Source organism: Manis pentadactyla, chromosome 14 (genome assembly GCF_030020395.1).
Source record: "Manis pentadactyla isolate mManPen7 chromosome 14, mManPen7.hap1, whole genome shotgun sequence".
NCBI lineage: Eukaryota > Metazoa > Chordata > Mammalia > Pholidota > Manidae > Manis > Manis pentadactyla.
In genome coordinates this window covers 13,320,810-13,348,777 of record NC_080032.1, presented here as the reverse complement: position 1 = coordinate 13,348,777, position 27,968 = coordinate 13,320,810, and the positions used below count along the sequence as shown (strand labels likewise).

Below are 27,968 nucleotides of genomic sequence, written 5' to 3'. Positions count from 1 at the left end.
TTACTAAATTTAGTTTTGGTTCTGAAGTTTTGGAAAAACACATGGGCCAACTTTTACTGGCCTGTAGAGAAGGAGATAACAAATTATCCCAGGATACAAAGGAACAACTGGCACACCTAGAGGATTATGATTTCACGATTTTTCCCCTAAGTGATCCTGAATTGACTGCGGTGTGGAATAACAGAGGTGAAAATGAGGCACAGTATTAACTTACAGTCCAGGGGGAAACTGTATTAATTCTCACGGTCCCAGACTAAAGAGTACTTATTCTGAAACACTGGGCAGAACTCTTCTCAGCAGATGCCACCAGCTTTCTCCTGAGTATTTTCCAGATTATTTGAGAGATCGTAATGTTGATTTTGCTGCATAAGTGGTGGGTGCAATCCCCCCGAGGACAAGAAAGGCTCTATGGTGTGTGTCTGGTTCAGGGAAGCTCTGGCTGTGTGCAGCCTTTACCCACCGCTACCTCGTCCCCAAAACAGAGTGTCCATGGAGGCCCTACCCCTGCCCAGGCCCTGAAGGAAGTACCCTGTAGCCCAGCACCCTGGGAAAATGCCTTCCCAGCCCTCATTGCTATAACACGGCTTGCTCCTGTGTTTATGCCACCTCCCTCATCAGACTGGAAACCCCACAAAGACAGGAATGCTCCCAGGTGCCCAGAGCCTAGCAGAGGTTTCCTTCATGGAGCAAACTGAGTGCCTACTGTGTGCCAGGTGCGGTGAGTAGGCAAATGTGCTGGAATGACATTTTGTCAGCAGAAACTATAGATATGTAAAAACAGTATACCTTCAACTACAAAACCACCCAGTGAAAAACCGGCTGAAGGACCTGAATAGACATTTCTCCAAAGAAGATATACAAGCAGCCAGTAAGCACATGGAAAGATGTTTGACAATTCTTAATGTGGGAAATATAAATCAAAATCTTAGTGAGGTCACTTCACACCCACTATGATGGCTATTATGACAAAAAATAAAAAACAACAAGTGTTGGAGAAGATGTGGAGAAAGTGGACTGAAATTGTGTACTGCTGGTGGGAATGTCAAATGATGCAGCCACTCTGGATAACAGTGTGGTGGTCCCTCAAAAAGTGAAACAGAATCACCAGATGCTCTAGCAATTCCCTTTCTAGGTATATACTCAAAAGGATTGAAGGCAGGGACTCAAATAGATACTTTGTTCACCCATAGAAACATTAACTCACAATAGCCTAAATAAGGGTATAAATAACCAAGTGTCCATCAACAGATGAATGGATAGACAAAACTGTGGTCTATCTATACAATGGAATATTACTCAGCCCTAAAAAGGACTGAAATTCTGACACATGTTACAGCATGAACTAACCTTGAAAACATTGCAGTTAAGTGAAATAAGCTAGACACAAAAAGACCATATTATATGATTCCATTTATATGAGGTCCCTAGAAGAGGCAAATTCACAGAGACATAAAGCAGAACAGAAGTTGCAAGGGGCTGGGGAGAGAGGAGCTAGTATTGAATGGGTATAGAATTTCTATTTGGGATGATGAAAAACTTCTGGAAATGAATGGTGGTGACAGCTGCATAACATCATTACATGTCCTTAAATGCCACTGAATTGTACACTTAAAAATGGTAAATTTTACATTATGTATATTTTGCTACACACACAAAATCAATGCACCTATATGAACTTTTACATAGAAGGGGTTTTTCTATTTATGCTGTCAGCCAGGAAAACATTTCTGAAGAGACAATAGTCCCTAAAACCACACTCACCACATGGCCTGGACGGATACGGGCTTGAAGATGTGCATCCTTCCTGCTGTGCTGACGCTGAATCCACTGAGAATGAGAAACAGAAAGGTAACCCCGGTGAGAGAGCAGACCCCCTAACTCACCCCTGTGATGGGGGCGGGTCCACTGAGCACCTGAGGACAGGTGTGGCTCAGGCTGTCTGACAAGGGCCTACAGGTCTGCTGTGTCAGACAAGGGCAAAAGCAAAAATAGAGAAAAAGAAAAAGGCATATGTTCTCAAATCTGGAGACTTGTTTGTAACCCAGCAATGCGACGTCTACCAAAAATGGAAACTCCGGAAAAGGGCACAAGGCAGCAACAGCGTTCGACGCCATCCCATTCCTGCAACGGTCCCACCTCCAGCTACTTTCTGCCCTGCATACCTCACCTATTTTCTTTTTGTAATTGCATGGAAAATGTATTAATGGTAGACAAAATTCTAAAAAGGAAAAATATTAACCATAATTCTGCCTCTTTAGAAAAAAATCACTTCTTACTTTTCTCTCTCAGTTATATGAGGCGACCTAACTGTCACTGTGGAATCTCTGTGTAGGGACAACGTCTGTTCAGCTTCTTTCCACTTGCTGTCGACCATGTATCTTTCCCAAGAACAAATGTTTGTGGAACCCAGATGGTCCTTTTTTCCCGTCTACCTGCCCAGGACGAGCTGAATGGCTCCCCCTCTGCAGCCACCAGAGGCACCTGACACCCTGCTCTGTCTGTCGGCTGTATGTCCCTCCCTTCAGCCCCGAAGGCTGTGAGCTCCTGCTGGCATGTTCCTCTGTGAACCACACGGAGGGCTCAGAGTGAACATTAACAAATCCAGGTAAAAGAATGCCAGTTCCTACTGTTCTCAACCTTCATACAGCAGAGGCTCTGCTATAATATTCTTGGGTCAATACTTCATGACCCAAACTCCCTCACGTAATGCCCGAAATGTCCCCTTGCTTGTGGGACTCCCTGGAGGGCATGTTTCATCTCCTGGTGTAATACATAAATCACACATGTGATTCTGTTGCTAATGATTATCCAACGGTGCCCAAACCAAGTATGTTTCAAAGTCTACAGTGAAAGAGTCTTTAAAGAGATCTTCTTACCCATCTCCGTCAAGGTGTATTTTTGTGTCGCTCCACAGTCGAAGGACCATGCCAATGGTGCAGCTTTTACTACTCGGGAGGAAAGAGAAAACGTCTAGTTAGGGTCACCCACTCACACGGTCCTCCCTCCTTGTGTCTCCACCCAGCCTACCCAGCTCACAGAGGCCTGAGTCCAGCTGCTGAGTGTGTATAAGGAGGAGCTCTCGGGCCATCTGGGAGGGACCACTCACCGCTGGACTCTAGAAGACTCGAGTCTGGGATGGCCCTGCTAGAGGCAGTCGCCAGTGACCCCCTTGGGGAGAATCACAGGATACTGTGGCCCCACCCTTTTGGTGTGGATGTAGCTCCATAAACGCCAGGTCTCAGCTGTGGCTCTCAGGGGGCAAGGACCAGCCAGTGGACCACACGTCTGCACTGCAGCGGGGGACAGGCCGCTGATGGCTGGCGCGCGCCGGGCACCAGGCAACATGCACTCCAGGGGACACAGGCGAGCAGTGGCAGCCAACGAACTGCAGCCTCCTGTCCCAGGGCGACGGGGCAGAGACAGTGCCAACCACCACTCGAGTTCATTTCCGGACCTCTGCTTCGGTACCTTTGTACCACTGCCTTTTAAAAAACCAGCTTTGTTTTGTGTGGCCCATCTCCACGGTGAAATGATGCTTAATGAATTTAGAGACTGGTGTGGTGGGAAACACAGGGGGAAAAAGGGGCTTTATTGGAGGGTCTCCTCAGATTATAATGAAAATTCTTCAGGCACTTCAAAAAGAGTCTGCTTGGAAAAAACCGCTGTAACTGTCAAGACCACCTCTGACAACCTCCAGGGAGCCTGCATGTACATGCCTGCCAGCACTTTACAGCCCGCGGGGAGTGGGGGGTGGGGAAACAGGACCTGTGCCTGTGCAGCCATGGGGCGGGGCTCCCAGCATGTGACCCACCCCCCAGCATCTGCGACCCTGTGGGACTCTTTCCCACCCTCTGCTTCTGAACTGTGGGGAAGGTGGTTTCCAGCCTTCGGATCAGATTAGACTGAGTCTTTTACGTTAGGCAAATTCTCAGGTCCCCCACCTGCATTCCTACCCATTCTTGATGGGCTAATTCTAGGTCCTTTGTAGAGTTTCAAAATAAAATTTATGGAGACGCACAGAGCTCCAGGTTACTTGGTCATATCAGTGCTTGGGGGGCATGGAGGGGGCCCTCAGGCCCAAAGATGAGTTATACTCAGAGGGCACAAGTCCCCAAGGAACTTCCTTCAGGGCCTCAAGCTGGAGTCAAGTCAAGAGCACAGAGCAGGGCCCATGACACGATCGTAACAACTCTACAAGTTCCCTGACATTTCCTTTTCTGTTATTCTTGTGAGTTTCCAGTAGTCTTGTAGTGGTCAACACTAACATGTTTGCAACACAACAATTCAACAATTCCTGTGGGTTTACCTATCTGAGAACCAGGGAAGGGATATGTAGTCAGGGATACTGGGTCTTTAGAGGAAGAATGGTCTTAAAAGAAAAAGTGGCGGGGTGGGGGGAGACAACTGTGGTAGAAGAGAGCAGTTTCAAGTCTGCACACAGGACAGAGAAGCCAGCAGAGCTTAGGTGAGGACTCGAGGTCCAGGCAGGAGATAGGCCTGTCCCAAGATGCACTGTGAAGGCCCTTTACAGTCTGCAGAACACCAAGTGGGGGCCACTGTACGTGCTCTTGGTGTTCAAGGTGTACCCAAATCGGAAAGAAAAGCAATCCAAGATGGGACCTGTGGGGTGGCTGCTCTGGTCTCCCAGGAAGCATGTGCAGAAAGAAGACTCAGAGAGAACTCAGGGTTTGCATTCTCTCTTGCCTCTCCCTGAGAACTCACTGAAGTCATCCTTTGGGGACAATGGTCATCTCTTTTTTTATTTTTTTGGACTAAGGTAACAAAATCTCATAGTAGGAGTTTAGAAAAGTAAGCATGTCAAGGTCTCAACAGACCAAAGGCTTCTGTAAGGACCAGGCCTTTGTTTCCAAGCCAGCGATGTATAAAGTGCCTGGCGCCTGGGAGTGCAGGAGCTGCAGGAGAACGCCTGGTTCCCAGCCCCCACAGGCCTGGGCGTGGAAGACAGCTGCACAGGACCCGCAGGGAGGACCACTTAGCTCCCAAACCCCCGCACGCTCTCTGTAGCCCCTCAACCTACCTCCCCAGCTACAAGGTATCAGCGCTGGTCAGCACTGCGCTCAGGCTGTGGCTCAGAATCAGACAGTGGAGGGAACCCTGGCCTGAGAGCACAGCCTGCAGCGGAGACCAGAGGCCCCAGGGAGAGGGGACCCCAGGAGAACAGAAGGGAGATGCCAAGAGCCGGCAAAGGTAGGAAAGGGCACCTCCATGTGTGGATAAGAATGAGCACACACACAGGCCTGTCTACTCCAGCTGGTGAAGAACACAGATGGAAATATCTGAGGCCATGGCCATGCCCTCCAGGCCATGAGCTCGGAAACAGCAGAGGCTGTGTCTCTCACTGATGTGGCCCCGGCACCTGGCAGGGTGGTGGGCATACCCAAAGTGCCAAAAGTATGTATATAGTATGTTTATGAATAAATGAATGAATAGGGGCATGTAGAGGAGACAGCAGCAACATTTCAAGGAAAGGGGTCTACACCGCAGGTCTATACTAAAAGCCCTGATTCTGAGTCCTAGCTCTGTACGAGGATGGCCTTGGTGTAACTACCCCAACCTCTTGAGCTTCCTCACTTTTAAGATGTGACTTAGGGCTGTCCACCGTACAGGGTGATTTGAGGGTTAAGTGAGACGCTGGTGAAGCATTTTCTCAACTGCACTGTACTCTCCAACTAGAGGAACAGAGGTGACAGGGAGGAGGGCAGACCTCCAGCAGTTTGGGATGAGACAATGGGCATGTTCTACAGGGAGGCTTCAGTACAGGGCCAGAAAGTGTTGCTGGATTAGACCACACTTGGTAAGGGGAGTCCCTGCCCCTGAAGGATTCAGAAAGCCTGGCTAATCACTCAAACAAATACAACAGCAACTCAGTCAAATACTAAACACCTCTCTGCCTCACAACCATACCACAGTGGCCAAAAAAGATAAGAGTGTTCTCTGCTCATGGCTGAGAACACCTGCCTCGTGGTATCCTGACATCAAGTACTGAGCCCTCTGGTCTCCAATGGGGCTCTACAGAGCTCAGCTCCGAAGACAAGTCATGCTACAGATTCTTCCAGACCCAGATGTCCCACCAAGCCTGAGGCTGCAGGGCCAGCTCACACACATCTCCCTCAGTGCGCCTACTTGTAAAAAGCAACAAAGTCTTGGTCCCAGCATGTGACTAACAGCTGCCACCTCACGGGAACGGCACTGCCTGGTTGCCATGCCATTCATCACCACCGCTGTTTTTTCCCTCCAGTTTTGTCTGAAATGCTCTTTGGGTGCAACCTCCTGCTCTGCCCCTACCCCTGAACTTGCCCAACTGTCCACTCGTCTTTAAGTCTCAGCTTAGCCACTGCCAGCCCCAGATGGCTTTGGCGTGCCCCATCTGCACCCACACTCTCCCCATGCACCTGTCCACCAGCCCCCTGGGTCTGGCTCTCTTCCTGCTGAGCTGATAGGCACCCTGCAGTCGAGAGCTCAGTACTGCTGCCTCTGAGGACCTGGGCCTGGCCCACTGCCTCACATACAAGGCATCTGCTTAATGAATGAGTAGATTAATGAACATGAATAAAGGGAGTCTACTTTAATCCAGTTTTAACAAATCTAGGTTCTGCAATGATCTCACACACAAGAACATCTAGATGTAAAAAGAGCCATCCACCCACATTTCACACACATAACAGGGGCTATGACATAACTAACCTTCCTCCAGTGATTGGGAAATTCCAAACCGTGCTTCAAGCCTCTGACCAAGGAGTGGTCAACAAGGACCTGGAGTCCATGAGATGGCAATACTGGATAAGGTGCTCGATACGACTCCTATCAATTACACACTTCCACAAGGGCCTGTCTGCCTGGAGTGTGCCTTCAATGCTTCCCCTCACTGGCTCCTGCTGGTCCTTGGGTGCTCACCACAGTCGTCACCTCCTTCAGGAAGCCTTCCAGGCTAAGATGCCTTCTTATATAGCATACTAACAGCACCTGGTGTTAAGCCCCTAACCACAGTGTAATTTTTCTTTCTTCTTGGTAGACCCTCGGCTGAGAGCAGAGACTGGATCTAGCACTGTGCTTGGCACGCAAGAGCTGAAATGGTGTGTTTTACTATTCCCAGGGCCTGATCACCTGTGTGCCACCTGCCATTATGCTTCCCACCATCATCTCTTTGGATAAAGAGAAACCTTTATCCAGCAGCAACCTCTTGTCCCCATTGTAGAAGGGAACCACCAGCCCATTAGACTCACCTTTCCTTACTGGAAAAGTCGACTCCCAGCAAGATGCTCTCCTCAGTGTCCTGGCGCCCGCTGCTGTCCACCACCACCATGTACCGGACCCGCTCCGCCCAGGCGCTCTCCAAGCGCACAGCCTAGACAGGCGAAGACGCTTTCACTGGCCTGCCTTTCCAGGTGGTGGCCCCTAACTTCGCCAAATCAAGGTTAAGGACTTTTGTTTTCTCCCCTTCCCCCTGTGGGTTTAGGAATGAAGATGAGATTCTTATAGACAGGAGCCACGTTTTGTTTACACCTCCAGCACAAGGGATAGGTAGTGCCTGGCTCAGAAACCTCCACAATTTGTTAAATAAGTGAACAAATAAAATCCAGAGAATGAAGATACCAACTTTGCACAGACCAACGTAGAAACCTAACATATCCCTTTTTTGGACCTTCTGTGTACTGAGGGGCAAATCTGGCTTCAGCTTTGGTGAACAATTTGGGAGAACTTGTGGTAATACAAAAGCTCCTCCCACACACACCCCCTTCCTCAGGAATGATTCCCTATCAAATTTCACAATTAAAAATTACAAACTTGCCACTATCGTCTCTTCTTACCAGCTTGATTCTATCTTCACACCGCAGAAGGTTGATCATTACTTGAAGATGTTGGGGCAAGTCACCTGTTGGCCCAACGAAGAAAGTTTGAAAAGGCAGAAGCCTAGGAGAAGCTGATTTTAAGGGTCTGGAGGAAGACACAGAAGTTAAGATTCCCCTGTCTATACCACAAAACCTCCAAGTCTCAATTTCTCTCACTCCACTCCTGAACGTTGCAGGATGAGAATGGGTGAGATAGAGCTAACTGCCATGTTTTTAAAGGTTGCTTTTATTTTCTGAAATACTCATAATACAGGTTTTCTTTAATGCAAAATTTGGAAACTACAGACAAAGCCTTGAGGAGAAATTGCTAAATTCAAGCAAACATTATTTTGCAGGGTGGGGAAGCAGAAACTACAGAAAAGGCTAGAGTAGGGGATGTGCTAAGAGTTGGTCTGAAAGAAAAAGGTCTTTAAACTCTTCTACATTTTTTGTAATGGAGCTATTACTTCTGTAACCAGAAGGGGAAATGTTTAAGTGACTTTACAGAGAGCAGATATGTGTTAGATGCCCAGAGAAGTAATTTGAGTCAACAGCAATCTGTCATTTTCTTTTTTAAAAATTATGTACTCATTTTTATCCTTTAGTTATTTAAAAGAGGCAATGACAGATTTCAAACTTTTCTTAGCAGCCCCAGGGTCCAGAATGTGCCTCTGGGATGGAGTCTCCCTGGCCACGCAGGGCCATCAGCCCCCAGGCGTGGGGGCCCCTCACGGAGGCTCATACTGGGCAAGTAGCAAGGGTGACTCTGATGACACTTTTCTCCTAGCTTATACATTAAAAAAAAAATGCCTGCATGGGTTTCTTTCAGAAGAAAAGGTTCATCTGTAAAAATGCTGATCTAGAAGAACAGTGTGAGTAACTCACAAATATATATTCCTGTGGGTTTACCTATCTGAGTGTGAGTAACTCAGAAAATATATATATTAATCAAAAAGAAATAGAAATTATCTTTAAAAAAAATTACTTTGTAGATCACAATTAGAACCCCAGAGGAATCAATACATTGGATTTGTTCCTTTTGCAAAAGCATCTTTTACATTTTGAGGCAGGTTGACAGGATGTCCAAACTGGACCTCCTGCCTCCAGGAGGAATCAGGTCGCTAGGAGCTTGCTCCTCCGGTCTGTTCTCTCCGTGATAGGATTCCTCGGAGTAAAACACTACCCTGGTGCCACTTTCCAGAGGGAATGGTTTGGAGGGAATGGTTCCCATTAAAGGGCACAGAGCTCCCATTCCCCTTCCTCTACCTGGCAACACCCTCACCTGTCACTGTCACCAACACTGCAATGGCCACAACCACCACAGCTGGCTCCTGGCTTGCCAGGGCCCCACCATCGTCCACTCCGAGTCACAGAAGCACACAGATGGAAGCAGAATCCAGCTCCTCTGTCTGATGAGTGCCTACATGAAAGGGACATCTTCCCAGTATACTCCTTTCAGTGGAACTGTTTGTGGAAATGAGGGATTGCTGAGGGCCACAACTGCCTTGACATGCCGAAGTGTTCACTGAGCACTTGCAAAACAGTCAGAGAACTAAGACCAAAGCATAGGCCCTAGAAAGAGTCTCAAGTTGATGCAACCGGTGGAAATGACCTGAATTACTTTTATGTGGAATTAGCCTTCAAGTGTGCTCAGCTCTGCGTGGTGATTACTGACGGGCCTGTGGTAATTCTAGAAAAAAAGGAACTGAGGTAAAGTCTGGTCTGTGCCTGCCCCAGGGCCGTTTGCTGAGAGTCACCGGACAGTCAGTAGTCCCCCTGCCTTCTCGAGTGCACCAGCCATTCCAGACTTCGGGGCAGAAGAGGCAACAAGGGGCTCCCTTTCGACTCTCATGTACATTCCAGGGATGCACGAGCCAGCTTAACTGAGGGTTTTTACAAGATGGTTTTGCACTTATATCCCTGAACACACATGCAGTATGAAAATATTACTTGAATTAGGAGACATTTTATACTTAGGGAACAAGATTTGATACTTGAGCATTTGCTTTGGTGTACGTATTATGGTTAAGACATGAACAATGGTTAAATTCCTAATAGGGCAGAGCCATTAGCAAATTCAAGAAGGTAGGTTCTGTTCATGGTTTTACTGTGCTAGAAGTCACTGTAGTGATGAATATAGCTACCATACCCTAAGCACATGAGGAGGTATGTTACTGCATATATTCTAAATTCCTTATTGTCTGAGGGACCCGTATTTTGTGCCCATTGTGAAGATTAGGAAATTGAGGCTCAGAAGCTGACCATGACTACTCAGTAAGGTGCAGAACTGGGATCAGAGGCCTCCTTGTGCAGGACAATTCTTTTCTTAGCTTGAAACAGACTTAAATCTTGATTATAAGTATCAGTATGTGAAAATACTGATGGTGTCTTAGTGTTTGCAATAAATTGTAAGATAAGAAATTCTAACCTAGGTGCTCTGATCCAAAACTTTCTTTCACCTGTTCTGAGCGTCCAAGGCCTCTCTAGCTCATGTTCAGATGTGTGCTGCCCATCCACGAAGTGCCTGGGAAGCTATCCACCGCTACAAAGACTCACTTATATACAAATATTTTCTGAATAAATTGCCTTTGGTTTCAGAGTCAAGTGACCTAAGAAAACGATAGGCATTATTCCATCACAGGCATTTATTTGCTTGCTTTTGGACCTAATACTCAGTTTGATCCTCATTTTATTAGTTCTCTCTACTTCCAAAAACTTAACCCACTGTTAGATGATAAAAACTTCCCACCACAGTACATGCCAAAGGCTCATAAACAAATTCCCCAAATGAGAGTTTTCCAAAGGCTCAGAGAAATGACAGAGTCCCCCGAGACAGTACACACCAACCTAAAGTTGGTATTTTCAAGGGAACAACATCCAGCTATAATGCATTCTGGTACATTTGTTCAAGAGTCATATTGTAACTTAAAATCTGCAGTTCACTGATGAGTAGGAAATCTTCACATCCAAACACAACACTGCTAAGTGCCTGACTTCTTACGTAGACACGTGTGGTCAAAAGGGTTGCTAGCTCTTGGTGCCCCCTGGAAAACACATGTGGCGTGCTTCAGAAAAGAGCTTCTGCCTGTCACTAGTCATTACAAGTCTGTGTTCCACTATTTCTCTGGCCTCGAAAACCAGCAAACTGCTCACCACTGGTAAAGGAAGGTTCCTTTGCTGTACAGAAAATCTGTTCCAATAAAGAACTTCAATTTACCTGCATGCTTGTGGGGATGCTGAAGACTCCTCTGGCCTTGAGGGCTGTTTCCCTGTTGTAAGAAGAGGGCTGCTCCTTTCACCATGAAAAAGCTCTCACTTAAGCTGGAAAGAATAAAGCCAGAGCCTCTTTAGGCTGGAATTCAAAGAGGGAAATGGGCAAAGACATGCTGCAGAGGACAAGCTTTAGTGTAGATACATGGCATGCAAGATGCAAATGGGATAAAATAGATTTTGCAACAATTTCACACTGTGAAACTCTTCCCAAACCTTTGCTACACGCTTGATGCTGGACAGTCTATGTGAAATTACGCTTTTGCTAAAAAAACCCAAGGTTCTTTGTGGACTCTTCCAGGACCAAAAGCCCCTTCCTGCAGGATACTGTAGAAGGATCTCACTGTAATACAGCATCTAAAAATAGAGACTAACCCTCTGATTAGGAGAGGGTGATTCATTTTGTGAATCTTTCAGACTCCTGATGTTGATCTGTGTTTCTAGCTCCCTGACTTTTAACAACTTCACTGCCCCCTGGTGCCTTCCCTTAATGGGCTACCAGGAAGGGGAAATTACACCTTCACTGTTCACTTATATCTTAAGAGAAGTGGGTGACTACTGATCTGTGATTTAACTTTGTCCGGGCTGCTGTGTCCACTATTACTAGAGAAAATCTCAAGTGACCTAATGAATCTCTCAAGAGAATGAATCTCTGGTCTCTGTTACTTTAGGTAGCAATAATTTTTAGGTTCAACCCATAACTTTAAAAAATTACAACTAAAAAATTTTCACTTTCATAATTTGGCTATCAAAAAAATCTTTAGCTTATATAGAAATTAAGACTGTATAAATTGAGACTGCATTAACTATTAATTACCAATTATTAAAGAATAGCATCAGCTCTGAAAATTACCCATAAAATACACCAAAATTATTAACAGTGTTTTTGAGGGGTTGGACCTCACACAACTATCTTTTTTCTACTTTTTGTATCTTCCTAATTTTCTCTGTTGAGCAAATGTTAACTTTTTTAAGTGATTATTTTTTGTTTGATTTTTAAAGTAATACAAAACATGTACTATACATTATAATGGAAGAAACATTTTACTTTTATTAATTTTGTGAAAGAAGATCATAGTTCAAATTATAGGGAATGTAAAAATCATTAATTCTCTCTTCTGAGCAACCAGGTAACTTATAAGTGATTTGAAGGGAAATCACTAAGAAAAAACACGTTTTTTCATTTTAATAGAAAGCAAATCAGTTCCTGAAAGAAATACAAGGGCTTTTCTGTAATATAAAAAAGCAAGATCGCCTTTGCCCCAGAAATCTAATGTGGGTGGTTAAATGTTCTAATTCCGAATAGAAAACTCAGCTGAGTCTAAGGTAAAACTCTAGGTGCTAAGAAAATTCACCACATGAACTAGCATTTATATCAGCAGTTCCTGAAATCAGAAAATCAGTTATTTTCTATAATATTAAGTCCACAATAAAATAGATCAGTTTTTTTGGTTGAATTCTCATGCTAAAAATAGTGACTACTCAAATATCAAGTAATAAGGCTGAGTTCTGCCTCTCTTATTTGGGCCTTTGAATTACTGAAACCAGTTTTATGTATTTCACAAAATCAATACTTTACATCTATACAGCACTTCTTCATTTATTATTGCAAATGTGCTGCCAAGCCATCCTTTTCATTCTGTTAATTGTATGTTTTTGCTGCAAATTTCAAGGATCAAGCACCCAGGATTATAAATAACGAAAGAAACGAGCAGCCTCCTTTACAGTCTCACTCTCACCAGGGGATGCAAAAAGCTCTTGGGCACCCATATGGCCAGTTTAAAATCCAGACTGACTTATTTTAGCAGGCTGCAGAATCACCCAACACTTTGCCACCCATAAAACCTGCCACCCTCCTTCCTTCAAGTTTTACCACCAAGTTCGTTTTCTGAGATATTCTGTTGTGGACACAGATCACTTACGACTCAGTCCCATCAAAATTTGAAAGAGCTGCCCACTCCAAAATCCCTGCAACTTCAAACAGCAAGCCGTTCACCGAAGCAGCTGGGGAAAACCTTTGCAAGGCAACATCAACCTCTTTTGTTTATGAGTTTAAAAAAAAAGAGAAAAAAAAAATCCATACTGACCAGAAACCTGAGCACTCTGGAAACAGCCAGCCATTAACAGTGACCTTTGCCTTGGAAATCACGGGCAAAAATTCCCCTTGGTTTCCCTTACATTCCTTTGGGAAAAAAGGGAACAATGCAAAAGAATAGGCTGGTTTTATACTGTGATCACTTACAAGGCAGTGGTTCCCGTGTTCCTGAGCCTGATAAAGAATCGGGCCTCCCATCTACACATGAGGTCAGGGGGCTATAGGGATGGGGCCCTGGAACACTTGCCCCTGTCCTTGGCACCACAACCAGGCATGTGCGTTTACTGTAAAGAGCGAGATGTAAAGCTGTGGGGAAGCCCACAGAGCACACTGTCCCAAGCCTGGGGGACCACCCTGCATCTGGGGAGACAGTAAGCAGGTGCAGCACAAGACTAACTGCACCAGATAGATTCCCAGGGCCAAGGCTACACACCGCGGGCAGTCACAGGACTTCTGAAAACAACATGCAGGTATTCTTCTGACCCTGTCTCCCGTCTTCTGTTCTGAGCTCCCTCCAGGCCCACGGCCTCATATGGCCTCTGGGTGGCTGATGCGAACACAACCCCCCTCTGTCAGGGCTCCCGTGGGGTTCTCCTGCCAGGCTTCCCATACTGAGAGTCACGGTGCCCTGATTCATCAGCCTCAGGATGCCCTGTCAGGGATGTCCCTTAAGAAATCCATGCTGGCAATGGCACACTCACTTTACTAGGTTCTGGGGGCAAGGAAGCACAAACACACCCACCCCTGCTACAGCAGAACCAGCCTCTCCCAAAAGATGCTGGAGTCTTAAAACGTACAACTAGAGTTCCAGAAGCTCAGACCCCGACAAGCAAAAACTGTTTTCCTCCTTCCCTTTAAGAAAAAATCTTGATAGGGGATTAAAAACAAGTTGAGCCCCTGCCCTCCCTGCCCCCATCCCCAGCTTTTATCTCTACAGACATGGTTTCAGGTGCTGGTTACTGCCATTTTAGAAGACGACACAAGATTATAGAGTTTTTACAAGGCACTGAAGACAGAGGGAACCTTCAATCACTGCACCTCCCAAACCCCAGTCCTTAGAGCACAAACAGCCAGTGCCATCCAGAAACTGACACATGGTAGGAAAACAGAAATAAGGGGTGGTGATACGTACTAATGTGGGCTGCAAACCTCTGAAGAGCAGAAGTAGTGAGTTGGCTGATAAGAGATGCAGAAGTCAGTAAAATAAAAAAGGTGGGTGACTGTCGAATTCACATCTTTAATTGTTCCCAACTCCTGCCTTCCATGCCCTCCGGAGATGAAAGGGGAGGCAGAAGCTGGAGTCCTCCAGCGAGAAGTCCTCATCCTCAGATGGTGCTCCCACCCCGAGAGCAACTGGCTCTTATGGAACTCTTGTCTTCCCCTGATATTTGGGTTTAAAAAGGCCCTTGTCCCTGCATATCCTGATGAAAGAGGGCCATTCAGAGAGAGCAAAACAGCTGAAGTTCCTCTAATCACTTTACTCCTACTGCTTTTTTGTGGGCCTTAGGAACAAGCAACAGGGTGTGTATTAGAAATCAGGAGGGAAAAACAGCTGGCCGCCAAGTCACAAATCCCAAGCAATGAGGACTCTATTCTTGTTAAAATCGACATATTGAAAGGTTTCTATTTCTTTCAAATCACCATCCATTCACTCAACAGAGACTGCAGTGGGCAGCTGCCACAGTTATTCCGCAATTTTCAAAGCACTTTCACATTCTGAAAATTCTTCAGTCATGCTAATTGGTCTGTAAGGAGACAGATCTGGGTGGTGGGGGTCTGTTGTGGGGGGCAGCATTCCAGGTAGAGGAACTGCATATGCACACACAGAGCTGAAAAGTGCAAGAGGGGCCCAGGGCAGGGCAGGATGCAGAGGTAAAGCGGGCCCAGGTTCCGGAGGGCCTGACACAGACCCCAAAACCCACCTGGCAGGAGCCGGCCAGGAGCTGTCTGTGTGTTTGGCGCTTCTTAAGGCCAGTGAGCTAAATGAAGGATTTGAATAACCATAATGCAGAGCAGAATGGGGTAAGTACGCTAAGAGACGGACCCTGCCAGTGTCTACAAGAGGGAAGAGCAAGCACCCAGCTGGGGGATTCTAGAACACTTCACAAAGGAGACAGCGCTGAGTAGCCTGTGGGGAAGCTCCCCCCAGCTCCCCAATGACAAATTCATCCCCACAAAAGGATTCCGTGAGACACATACCACGATGACTCTCAGTCTGCAGATGAGGAAACTACAGCTTGCCCAGGAACATACATCTTTACCAGGTGGGACTAGATGCACATCTCTCTCTCCCATGCCCACCTTCTTAACCCCTGGGATGCCTGGTTCACTCTTCAGAGTGAAAATGAGAGCCACTGCCCTGCCAGGAAACTGCAGTGCGGCTGCTCTGGCTCCGCTAAAGCTCAACGTCACCAATAAGTTGGAATCCAGATGTGTCTTCAGCCCTTCTTCCCAGCGTGTGAGATCATCGTGCAGGGAACAGAGAGAAGGAATGATTCAGGGAAACAGGAAGAGCACACTCAGCGCCAGGTCCTTCCGCCACTCCTGTTATGGGACTGCCACCGTCACAATTATGGGACAGGCCACCTCACTTGGTCCTTCAGGACTAGACCCCTCCCAAGGAGGAGCTCTGTGGGTGGCACCGCCACCGTGACCAAGAAGCTTTCACAGCAGGTTTCCACCAGCTGTCCTGTCACTTGCGGAGCTCCTGCCATGTGGCTGGGCCTGCACCAGGTGCTCAGCTATGCCCTGGCACCCAGTTCCCACAGCTCTGTGGGCAGGCATTACTTTCTTCGTATGACAAACGAAGGAAGCCAGGCCAGCTCCTGCAGTAGAGTTTCCAGGGAGAGCCAGGGCAGCCTCATTGCTAACAGACTCCCTTACGGACTCTGGTGCACACTGAGGTTTAAGACAATAAAATGCAATGGTCTGGGAATCCCTATTTATGGGTTCTAATTTATGGTTTATCAAATGCATGTTCTGATACTCACTTAAAGAGGTCTGTTCATTCACTCAAGTAACCAAATGTTTGCGAACTAAGGAATACAGGCCAAGCCAAGCCTGCCCAATTGTTGATAAGGGCAAAGATAGATAACCATCCTCTTTAAGTGGTGGGTACATGCTTGGGTGGTCTGGGTGTTTGCCATGCCACCTGGAAACTTAATGCCTTGAAAAACAGAAATGTAGACACTACACTACAGAATATTATGCTGTGCCCCAATTTCTAGCTGTTTATACATCTGAAGAACCTATGAAACTTTTAAAACATATTCACACCCAGGCCTAACTTTGGCCTATTCTATTTCAAAATGTCTACTTTAAGTCCAAGTATCTACTTTTTAAAAAGTTCCAGAAATGCTACTGATGCATTACCAGGGTTAAGGACCCCTGAACTTAGTAATAGAAGACACACAGAAAACTGCCTTCCTCCATGGGCTCCACAAAAACACCTTACACATAGTAGGTGCACAGTAAATAAATGTTTTATGTGGGTAAAAAAATAACAACAATAAAAAAGCATCATCTTCTTGGAAGGAGAGTAACACAATTCAGTACAGGGAAGGGAGGAGGTCACGCTAGGTCAAAAAACAAAACAACACCCTCCTTAGAAGCAGCAAAACAGGTTAGCAAATAACTGCATGTGCCCATTTTCCACCAAATAGTTTCAGAGTGACAAGTGTTCCTGCTCTTGAAAGACAGCCCTGCACAACGGTTTGAAGGACACGCATTACGATGCTAGGCCACGCCCCTGAGCTCTGCTGTTGAGAAAGCATTCTGGAGAGTGTCAGCTCATTGATCTTCGTGGAACTCTTCGAGGCAGACTGAGCAGGCATTATCATCCCCATCTTATAGATGAGGACACAGTATACATTTTAAATGGCATGATTTTAGCATTTCTAACGCTAAAGCTCACACAAAATTGGAGAATATGAGCCTCAAGTAGAGGCCCTAACAAGAGTTCCAAATTGACTGGACAGGTTGAAACGACCTGAACTACTTTTCTATGGATGATAGTTAACTCCCGATTGCACCTGGCCCTGCAAGGAGATTACTGAGTGGACTGTGGTTCTCTAGTGGACTTGATACCTTCTAGAAAAAAAAAGGAACGAAGGTACAGTTGTCACTACAGAAAAGGTGGATGCCAATGAGCACTTGTCCAAGAGAAGGTTCCATTAATTCCATTTAGATTAACAAATATTTACTGTGCCTAGTCAGTGCCCTGGAAATTCAGACATGAAACAAACACGGTTCCTACCCTACAGGAACATTACCTTCCAGTAGGTCAGATGGACGCCGGTCAGAAAGTGCAATGGCAAACAAGTTCCACAGTGGAGGAATGTATCGGATGCTGCAGATACATGCCCATCAGGATACATGCACACACACAAGAGGAGGGATGCCCATCCCAGCCTAGGGGTCCAGGGAGATCTCCCTGGAAAAAACACAAAGCTGGGCCTCGAAGGATCAGTCAGCAAAAAAGAGAGGGGAGCAAGACAGTATGATTATGTTACACGTACTATATAGTGAACAGAGAAAGATTTGGTCTCTGTTATGAAAGGCCCCATTGTGAATTCATAAATATCTATTCTGGTTTATATATCTGTTTCTTATAAATTTGGTTACATAAGTTGGTTTCTCAGAACTTGAACATTTCAGAGTGTACTAATTAATACAAGTTTCAGAATGTGCAAAGCTATTTGGGCTTTATGGTTGATCCATCAAGCTGTCAACGTAAGTTCTCAGCTCCTAAATGTCTAGGACACTCACATGTCATAGGCACTCAGGGATTGTTGTTTTAAATGATACCTTCTATCTGAATGGTGCTTTATAGTTTACAGAGAGCTTTCTCCTACGTTCTTTCACTTAATTCTTACAATTTCATTCTTCTGATAAAAGAATCAAGACAGAGAAGACAACTGACTGGTCTGTGGTCACATGGCTAGTATGTGGCAGAACTGGATTGAGAGGCTCCAAGTTCTGTGCCCTTCCCACAGAATCTCTAGATCAGCGGGCAGGATGGTCTGACTACAGCAACATAGCAGCAGGTAAAGCCGGATGGATACAGATCGACCTCAGAACCACTACTGGTGATGGTTTGGATGGACTCAGAACTTCATTCCTAGGCAAAGAGGAGTTTATGAAGATATAAAGAAGACTGAAGACACTATCTGGAGAGAGATGGGCCAAAGACTGCAAGTGGAGGTGGAGTTTCTTTCCATGGCTCTCCCACAGAGTCTTCCCTCATTTGGAACTCACGTGTGTAAGTCACAAAGATCCTGAGTTGTACCAAGGCCCTGTTCTTTTTTATTTTGTGCTTCCCAGTGGAACTTGGCAGGGCCTCGCCCCAAACACCATTCTTCAGAGCACAAGAGAACAGGTAACTCACCTGACCCATCTATCAGCTTGGGCTCCCAAATTCTTCCCCTCAACACATAATGCTGAGAATACAGAGATTCTGGCTCTGCAGGGAATGGGGTCACAGGCAAGAAACCCTGGCAGGGCTCATTACAAATGTCTCTGCTGCTGGGGCATGTATTGTTTGGCTAGAAGGCGTAGGCTTCTCTCAGAGAGAAAGAATGTCCAGAAGTATTTCAGACAGTAAGAGACATTCTCTGAGACCAGCTTACACAGCTATCCTTCATACCAACGGGTAGGAGCAAGCCGCTGAATATACCAGCAGGTTTGCAAAAGCAGGACTTCCCCCACTCAACACACACATAAGTAAGACAGCAAATGATGTGCCTTGAGTGGGCTCAACAAACCTTAGGATAGTTCCCCGATAGCACCCCAAGAGCCCTCAGGCCTGTGTGCAGAAGCCAGAGCTAGTGCTACCTTCCTCTGTACACCTGGTATACCAGGATCGAGCCCCTGAGTGAGGGCAGAAGGTAGAAAGGCTGCGTTGTGTGGAAAATGCAATGGCAGCAAAGACAGCCTAGCCAGTCAGAAATAACAGGCACATGAAGGAGACGTTTTCAAAGCAGCTAAGAAATTCCAAGAACGGATTGTCTCAACTGGTCCCAGGGGCTTAGGCCTTCCTTCAGTGTGCAGCCCCATTCCATATTCACTGGTCTCCAAGTCCTAACCTTTCCAGGGGCCACTTCCTTCCCAGCCCCTCAGTCCCCACCCCAGTCTGGCCCTTCTCATCCCCACGAGCCACGTAACATCCACTGGGTCCCAGGCATCACTTGTGTGCCTGGCTCCACGCTAGGTACTCAGAATGTCCCTGCAGGGCGGTTTTGTCCGAGAGAATAGACATGTTCTCCACCCGCACTGTCCAGTACGGTGCCACTAACCACAGGTGCCTACTGAATACTTACATATGGTGAGCATTACTGATGGACTGAATCTGTCATTCTATTTAATTTCAATTCAATTCAATTTTCCTGAGCCACGTGGGGCTAGCCGCTATGGTATGGGCAGCAAGGCTCCAGCAGCTTGCAGCCTAATGAGCATCAGGGCAGAGACCTCTGGCCTCTAACCACTCTGCGTAGCTCCTAACCACTGCTCTTGTTACATCATTTACCAGTTTCAGAACTTTCAATGATGTGACATTATCTCCAGAATCCAAACTTCTTTTGTTAGCGTTCTATGGTAGCCACAATTAGCCATTACATGTGGTTAACCTAAATGTCATTCATCTCATACTCTCTGACCTCAGGCGCTTATAATACCATTAGAAAAAGTGATTTATATAAAAACCTTCCTTGCAGTGCCTCTTACACTCTTTCTCTCATACCGCACGCATTCTCTGCTCTTTCCCTCTCTACGTATTGTCCTCATAAACTCTCCCACTCTGGCTCTCTATTCACAGTCTTTTCTCTCTTGATCCTGTCTGCCTCCCCACGTTGTGTTCACCTTCCAATGTTCACACCTTCTCCAGGAAGCCTTCTCTCACTGCCCTAGCTACAAACCATGGCTCTTCCCCGTCAGCATCCTGGAGTACCTTTTCTCATTTTACAGTGAGGACATCGAGGCTTAGAGGTCAAGTCACTTGTCCAAGGTTAGATCCTCAGAAAGTGACAGGAACCCAAGGCCCCCAATTCCCAAATGGTGTACCTGGACCTATGTACCTAGTCACTGGTAGTGAAATTATCATAGTACCAGTATATTTAGACTTTGCAAATGGAACTTAAGGGCCAGGACACATATAACTTTCTAAATCTCCTTCCCCAACTGACATACAGATTTTAAGAAAATACTCATAAACAAATGGACCAAGTTGTCCTCCCCCTTGTTCTCAAAGCATTTCATGACTAAGACGCCTTGGTAATCTCTGAGCAGCTGGAATGCTGGGTGCTCAGCACACACAGGATGAACCGGACAAGTAAGACTCGCTGTGTAAATGTTGTAGGGGGTGTACAGTCAGCTGGCAGCTGGGTCCTCCAGGCGACCAGGTGCTTCAGACAACACAACTAAGTTCTCCATATCACCCTGGGGATTTTGAGAGCTAAGGCTATGACTTCTCCTCCCTGGGTCCCTCTCAGTGCCCAGAAGACAGGGCACACTCAGAAAATGTAACATTAACACAAGTATCTTTGTTGAGTGTCATGCTAAGCACATTATACACATTAACTAACCTAATCCTTGGCATCCATCTGTGAGTATTTTATACATAGAGAAACTGAGGCTCAGAGAGGTTAAGTTGCTTGCCCAAGTTCACATGGCCAACAAGTGGAGAAGCCAAGAAAGGAAACCAGAATCCTGACTCTCAAGCATTGTACTTCTGCTGAATTGACACCTCAGGAAAACACAGAATCAAAAATTCCACTTCTCTTCCTGACCAATTCAGCCCTAAAATTTGGTGGGCAGAGCAAAGCAGGCATCTCAGATTGGGAGGGGGTGTGATAAGCTGGCAAGGAGCATAGGGAAGAGGTGGCTACAGGGATGGGAGGTTGGTTACAGGCACTGAGACCAACCCAACAAGTATTTTAGGGACAACTGGGAGCCGGATTTCTCACTATCAGAGAAGGGAGTAAGAAATAACGGAGGGAAAACTAGAAAGAACCCCAAGGTGCTGGATCAGAATTGAGGGCATCAGTCTGAACTCATGGTTTTCCACACATTTAAATAAATACACCTGGATGCAAACATGCATGCATATGCACATACAGACACATATTCCCTAGTTCTACCCACTGAGAGGGCCTGAGGATGGCAACACCCCACAGGGAATAGTGCACCTACCTCAGCTTCTAATTCCATTCCCCACTGAATGGAGAAATGATTGGTTCCCGAGATGGGGTACGGAAAGCACAAGATGAAGCCTGGAACATCTGGTGCCAGCGACCAAGGAAGTGCTTAAAAGATGATGTGCACATGTCAAGGGACACAGAAGCCAGCTTGAACGAGATCCCCCTGGCCAAATTGGGGACAATGTGAACTTTCAAGTCAAGAATACAACTAACGGATTATAAACCGCTGGATAAAATAGACAAACATGAGCCCATACAGGTGTAAATAAACAGAAAACTTGATGGGGGACAGGCTATTAACATAATTTTAAAGTATCCCCCCAAGAAATACTTCTTCATGAAAAAGAGGAAAAGAGTAACTATACAGTAAAGAAGCCGCGCAAGCCCACCTCGGTGATACTACCAGTAATCGGACAGACCCAAATCATGTACCATCTGATGGGATTCAATGAGAAGGGCAGAGCGTCGCTCCTGTGCTAGTCCTGCCAAGGACATGTGACCTGAATCTAATCTCAAGGGAACATCAGACAAACCCAAACTAGGGGACATTCTACAAAAATGATGGGCCTGTCACCTTCAGAAGTGTCCCGATCACGAGAGTTAGAAACTGAGGAGTGTCCCAGATTGAAGAGGCAGGACAACTACATGTAGCGGGTGATCCTGAACTGGACGCTTCCACTAAAAAGGACATTGTCAGGACAAGGGGTGCATCTTAAATGGGGCCTGAAGATTAGATGGCAGTCGTGTATCAGGGTCAAGGTCTGCTCTGTACAAGGTCCTTGCCTGTAGTCAAAGGGTGATGGCATCAGGCTGGCAACTTAGTTCAGAAAATAAATAATTTGTACTATATTTGCAGCTTTTTTCTAAGTTTTAAATTGTTACAAAATCTAAAAAATTATTTTAAAAATTTCCACTTAATTGGATGTTGGTAAAGCAGTACTTGCAGTTTTTCTTCACTGGCCAGTGATGAAAGCTTTAGACCATTTTCTTGGTCTGTCACTGGCATATTTCAAGGCTTTCCTCTTCTAACCTCTGGATGCTTTTTACCACCACCCCTGTCCCCACCAGTGAGATCTCTCCCTGCCTCAGGACCCCTTCCCCTCTGTGTTTTCCAGAACAGGAGCAGCCTTGCTTCGTGTGGAAGGCAGTGGGGCATGACAGGAAGTCCCACTCTCCCGGTTCCTTGGGCTGTGTGTGTCCAGATTCGCGCACACACAGCCTGGGTCCATGTAAAACCTAATTTTAGTATTTCTCTGCTCGGAGACCACGCTTTTGGAACAGTGGGGGGCTAACCTGCCCGTGAGCCTCCCATTGTGAAGGGCACATAAGTCAGGATGCTGCAGGCCTGCAGGATGTGACTCAGCATCCTGTTTTCAATGTTTGGGGCGGCCAGCAGCTCTGGCACCGAGCACTGCTGCTGACTTCACTCTCATGACCACAGATACCCAGATTAATTGGTGGGATGGGCCCGCAGCATGAGCTCTCCCTGTGGGCCTCAGGGCCAAACCTAAGACAGCCTGCTTGTCCACCCATCACACTGGGTCTTCTTATGAACACCCACAGGTGACTTTCAAGAATTCTTCAGAGGAACCGACCTGGTGGTATTTTTAAGGACACCATGAGTCAAGCAAGAGATCTTGTTTCTCTCTTTGCTTTGCCTCCTAGGAAGCTCAGAGTCAGATTATAGCTAAACTCTGAGAACCATACAAATATTGTACCATAATTTCCATATACGAACCTTCCTCTAACTTCATCTTATTTCCCTTACTTTCTCCATGTCCTACTTTTCTCACTAATTTTAGGTTATATTGCTTGCTATAAATTTAATAAGCTGTTTCAAATCCCTTTGGACAGAGCTATGGTAGACACAGCACACACACATAACCTCTGGAGGGTAAGGACTCTTTCTGACTTAACAAGAAATTCTCAGCAGTGAGTATAGAATCCAATACATATGTAGGCACTAAATACATGTTGTCTGAATTGATAAATAAAGCAAATAACTAAATAAAAACTCCCTCTGTTACCAGCCTGTTTCCCAAGAGATACCTCTCTCTCCCATCCCCCATGTGGGGTCTGCAGAGGCGTGCCCAGGCCTGGGGAACAGGCTCCTTGGGGATCTCTCTTGCTACATGGTTGAACAGGCTCAACCCCAGGCCAAAGAGCCATTGCCATGTGCACCTGCTATAGGCCCAGCACAGAATAGGGATGTCTGGACATCTTGGAAGTGACAAGGGATTTCTAGAGGCAGCAGGTGGCCTGGCTCTTTCCAAACTACACAAATGGTCCCCTCCCTTGTGGGAATTCTGACCAGGCCCAGATTTGGGGAAACACACCTTAGGAACTCTTGGCAAGCTTGTGCCAACCTTGACCAGGAATTCCTCTGCCAGTGCCCAGTGGCCCCCAGCAGGGAGAGCACCAGACATTTCCTAACACAGGGTCTGGGACTCTGATGGCTTCTTTGAAACAGTTTTTAGGCCAAGCATTGATTGTTCTTCTGCCTAGATTCAGCTTGGTTGGCCTTCTGGTATTTCTGTCCATCCACGGAGGGGAAGAAGGTCGGGAAGTGCTGCCGGAAGGGTTCTCAGTACCATCAGTGCAAAGAAGAGCTACCATGTGTCAGGCAGTACCGGGCAAGCCCAGAATGGATTCTCCCTAAGCCCCACAAGCCACTAAGAGTGAGGACTTCTCCTCAGTTCCAGAGAGGGCAGCTGGCAGGCCCAAGGTCACAGTTGCCCAAGTCACTGGGTGGGGGGCCTGGGTCCTGATCCGGGCACAGGCCTGCCTGCACGACCTCTGTGATTCTCCCCGCCACCCCACAAGGCAGGCGGGCGCAGTGTCATCAGCACACACCTCTACCATGGGAACCCCGCCCGTCCTGGCCACACCCCGGGAGTGGGAGCCGCACAGGCCAGACTCACAGTCTTGTCCCGCCCTCAGCTCAATCACTGCTTATGTCAGCTAAGCCCATTTTGATTAATTCTGTTTTCTTACTGTAGCCTTCCTTCAAGCAGAATGACTCATTTGGATATTCTCTGAGTCTTAGGAATTTTCTAATAAGTTGTCCAAATCCAGAGATCTGACCTCACCACGTGTACCAAAGAAGGGTTCTAAAGGCAGGAGCCCTTTCTCAGTGGCTGCTGCTGTGTGTGTGGCCCTGATGCTGAGGGTGCGGAGTGGCTGGCTCACCACTCCACTGAGAAGGAGGTGGGTCTGTGCAAGGGCCCGCTTCCTCCTCGTGGTTCACTGGCTCCATGTCTTGCCATAACCACCGTTACAGATCCACAGCGAACAGGAGTGCAATGTAACACAGATCTAGATGGGGGGTGGGGGTGGTCTGAGGACTTCATGCTTGGACTTGGAAACCATAATCTATTCTTGTCTCTTCAACTTTACAAAGGGGGAAGTGGAGGCTTAGAGACACTTAGTGACTTGCCTAAGGTTGCACAGCAGATAATACAGCTTGGGACAGAACCCAGGTTCTCTGACTCCCTCTCACAGCTTTGTTCCATTTACCATAAGGGTGGTTGCTGGTTGCCAATGAAGAAAGAGCACGGGCATTCCTGGTGTGTGCACATACTCCCCTAGCATGCTAGTGTATGGGAAGGATGAAACCAGAGACCCACAGCATTATTTTGAACTCTTAAGTGCTGGTATTTTGGAAGTTTAACAAAATCTACTAGACTCTGAGCAAAATTCAGTTAAAGTTAACCTCATTAATCAGTTTAATTAAGTTCCACCAGAATCAAATTAGCTCTTCGCCTCTGTCCCCATTTGTTTCTACTCAGATGAGTTTTTGAACAACAAAATTTAACACATACCAGAGGCAGGTTCGGATTTTAAAGGCAGATGTTCCAGCAAACCACCAGAAATAATACCCGAGCTAAACCAGATGCAGCCGCACACAGTGTGATGGCCCCAGAATTTAAAAAGTTTGTGGACCCCAGTGTTTAAAATTGGAGCCAATGAAAGACTACTGCCTATAATCGGGGAAGCAGGGACAGCAAAGGATGAGCTGAACACAGATTTGCAAGTCTCCTGTGCGGGATCAGAGCAGGAAGAGACAAGGGTTTCCGAGTCACAGCAACCTGCATTCAAACCTGGGCCCCGGCCTCCCACCAGCCTGCAGTTCCCTAAAATGAGGCAGGCAGTCACTTCACAGTCATTGCAGTGACGGAAAGAGATTAAATGCACCAAGTCCCAAATCCAGCGCCTGCACCTACAGGCACCCGATAAACAGAAGTGAGTACTCCCCGGGTGCTGCCAGGTGAATCACGGAAGGGGTATCCTTGACAATGCTTGCTCTAAGTGGAGTCGGGGAGGTGGGATGACAGCACTTGGCTCAAGCACACCACTCATGGTAAGACCACTAGGGTTCGAGCCTCAAGAATGGGCTGCAAAACCATGGTTCTTCCGGATAAACTCATTCAGTCTCCTGCTGGGAGACCTGAACCGTGTGAAGAGGATTAGTAGAGATGGCTCTTGAATTTTGGGGTTAAGAGGACAGGTTTTGAGACAAAGAGACATGGAGCATGAAGTCTTGGCACTACTAACTTCCTATGATATGAAATCAAGCCAGTTACCTCTCTGAAGCTTAGTCTTCTAGTCTAAAGAATGGGAATAAAAATGGTGCCTTCCTTACAGGATTTCTGCATAGATTAAATGAAATGATGCATGAAAGGTGGTTCACAGAGCATGTTTAAAGGGTTCATTGCAGGTCCTCTGTCCCTGTGCCACTCTTTCTCCTTAGCACGTATGGACACACTATTAATGTATTTATTTACTCTCTTGTCTCCCCCAACAGAATCAGCCACAAGGGCAGGGATTTATTTGTTTAGTTCACTGCCATACTCCCAGCTCCTAGAAATATGGCACTAGGCACACAGTAGGTGCTCAGTAAATATTGGTTGAATAAATGGCTCAGAAGCCGGCAGACTAAGACAGAGGGGTACTGAGTTTGATATAACAGTGACTATAATGGCAAACTGCATGGGGAAATTGCAGGAAAAATCTCTTTGTCCTTTGTTTCCTATATGTCATCTAAGGCCACTTTGAGTTCAACGTGAAACAGAACACAGAAGATTCAATTTATGAGACCTCAACGGCCCGTCCAGTGCATGCCAGGCACTGTGAGGTAGAGGCCAGGAAGGCACTACCCTTATGGGGGCCCACAGTCTCGTGCGCAGGCGCCCTGTGCAGTCACCAAGGCCCAGGGCTCAGGAGGGCCCTCAACTTGGTTAATACTCTGCTGTTGCCCTCTTAGAATTCTTCATTTTTAAACAAGGGGCTCCACAATGTTCATTTTGCAACCAGGCTCTACCAATTATGCAGCCAGGCCTGCTAGTGGAAAACATCTCCGTACTGAAGTAAAGATACTACAAAGCAAGACCCAAGAAAATATGAAGGAGAGAAAAATGCACACGGGAAGGAAAAGCAAGAGCCACAAGTCACTCCCTACAGAAGCTGGTCCCTGATGGAGGTACAGGCAGCCAGCATCAGCTCAACGTCCTCCGTGGGAGAGGAGATTCATGTAATTATCAGAATTACAACAACTCTACACACTGTGTATGATTTTGCCCAGTGGACACTCAGGCCTGCCCAGGGTCATATGATAGCCGAGTGAGGCAACCAATGACAGAAGTGGGGGCCAAACCCAGGCCTATCCCTCCGTAAGGCCAAAATTCATGGAGAAAGATGTAAGGGTCAACAGAGGTGGTAGTTCAGAGGCCAAATATTCAAAGTGGGAGCGAATTCTAGAGATGCCAGCTGCAAGTGTGAACAACCGTGTAGTTGCTGAGTGGAGAGAATGGGACAGTCATTTGCATGGTGGTCAAACCCTGCAGGCTCCCCAGTGCTCCTGGCCTCTTCCCAGGGGGACTGAGCATCCCTTAGTTGGCATCAATTTTCGTAATGCTCCTGTCTTGTCATATCTGTAAATGGAACAGAAATCTATTTGTTTATATGTCTGTTTTGTTACATTAGACTTGGCATGTCACCCAGACTGAGACAAGTGGGCAGAATTCTGAGACGGACACAGACTCCGGGCCCTGGTGTGGGTGCCATGGGAGAGCCCCATTCCTGAGTGTGGTGAGACCAGGGAACGGGGTGAGGCAGTCGCTCCCTTCATCAGGATATGCTGTATGGCCCAGGTGACGGGAGGGTTGCTCCTGTGACAGCAGTCCCTAACAAATCCTGCGGTGGCAGAGTCTCCTGCTGTCTTGAAGCAGCAAGCTGCTGTGATTCCTACAGCTGGAAGAAAATAAATTCTGCCAGCAACCAATGTAAGCCTGGATGAGGACCTGAACCTCAGATGAGACCCCAGCCCTGGCCGATGCCCTGACTGCAGCCGAGTGAGACCTGAAGCGGAGGACCCAGCTTCACCTGTGTCTGGATTCCTGGCCCATGGCAACGTGACACAACAGCTGGGCACTGCTTAGAACCACTGAGCTTCAGTAACCTGTTACACGCAGCTGATAACCGATAAGGCAACTTGCGCACCGACACCTTTTGGCAGGACTTAACCAGACAGACTGTCAACAGGGACAGGGAAGTTCAATGTAA

The 27,968-nt window shown here is 46.8% G+C and overlaps 1 protein-coding gene across 5 annotated transcripts in view; it reads right to left on the bottom strand.

Moving 5' to 3' along the window:
- The window catches only part of SSH1 (slingshot protein phosphatase 1), a 53,934-nt gene that overhangs the window by 18,624 nt on the left and 7,342 nt on the right, over positions 1-27,968 (bottom strand). For 4 of the 5 annotated variants that reach the window (XM_036903987.2, XM_036903985.2, XM_036903984.2 and 1 more), the window contains exons 3-7: positions 11,068-11,171; positions 7,830-7,894; positions 7,245-7,366; positions 2,877-2,945; positions 1,762-1,827 (exon numbers count right to left, since the gene is read on the bottom strand). In XM_036903987.2, coding sequence (XP_036759882.2) covers positions 1,762-1,827; positions 2,877-2,945; positions 7,245-7,366; positions 7,830-7,894; positions 11,068-11,171 — 426 coding nt within the window. The remainder of the gene's footprint in view (positions 1-1,761; positions 1,828-2,876; positions 2,946-7,244; positions 7,367-7,829; positions 7,895-11,067; positions 11,172-27,968) is intronic. The other variant, XM_057492199.1, reaches the window with a different exon arrangement.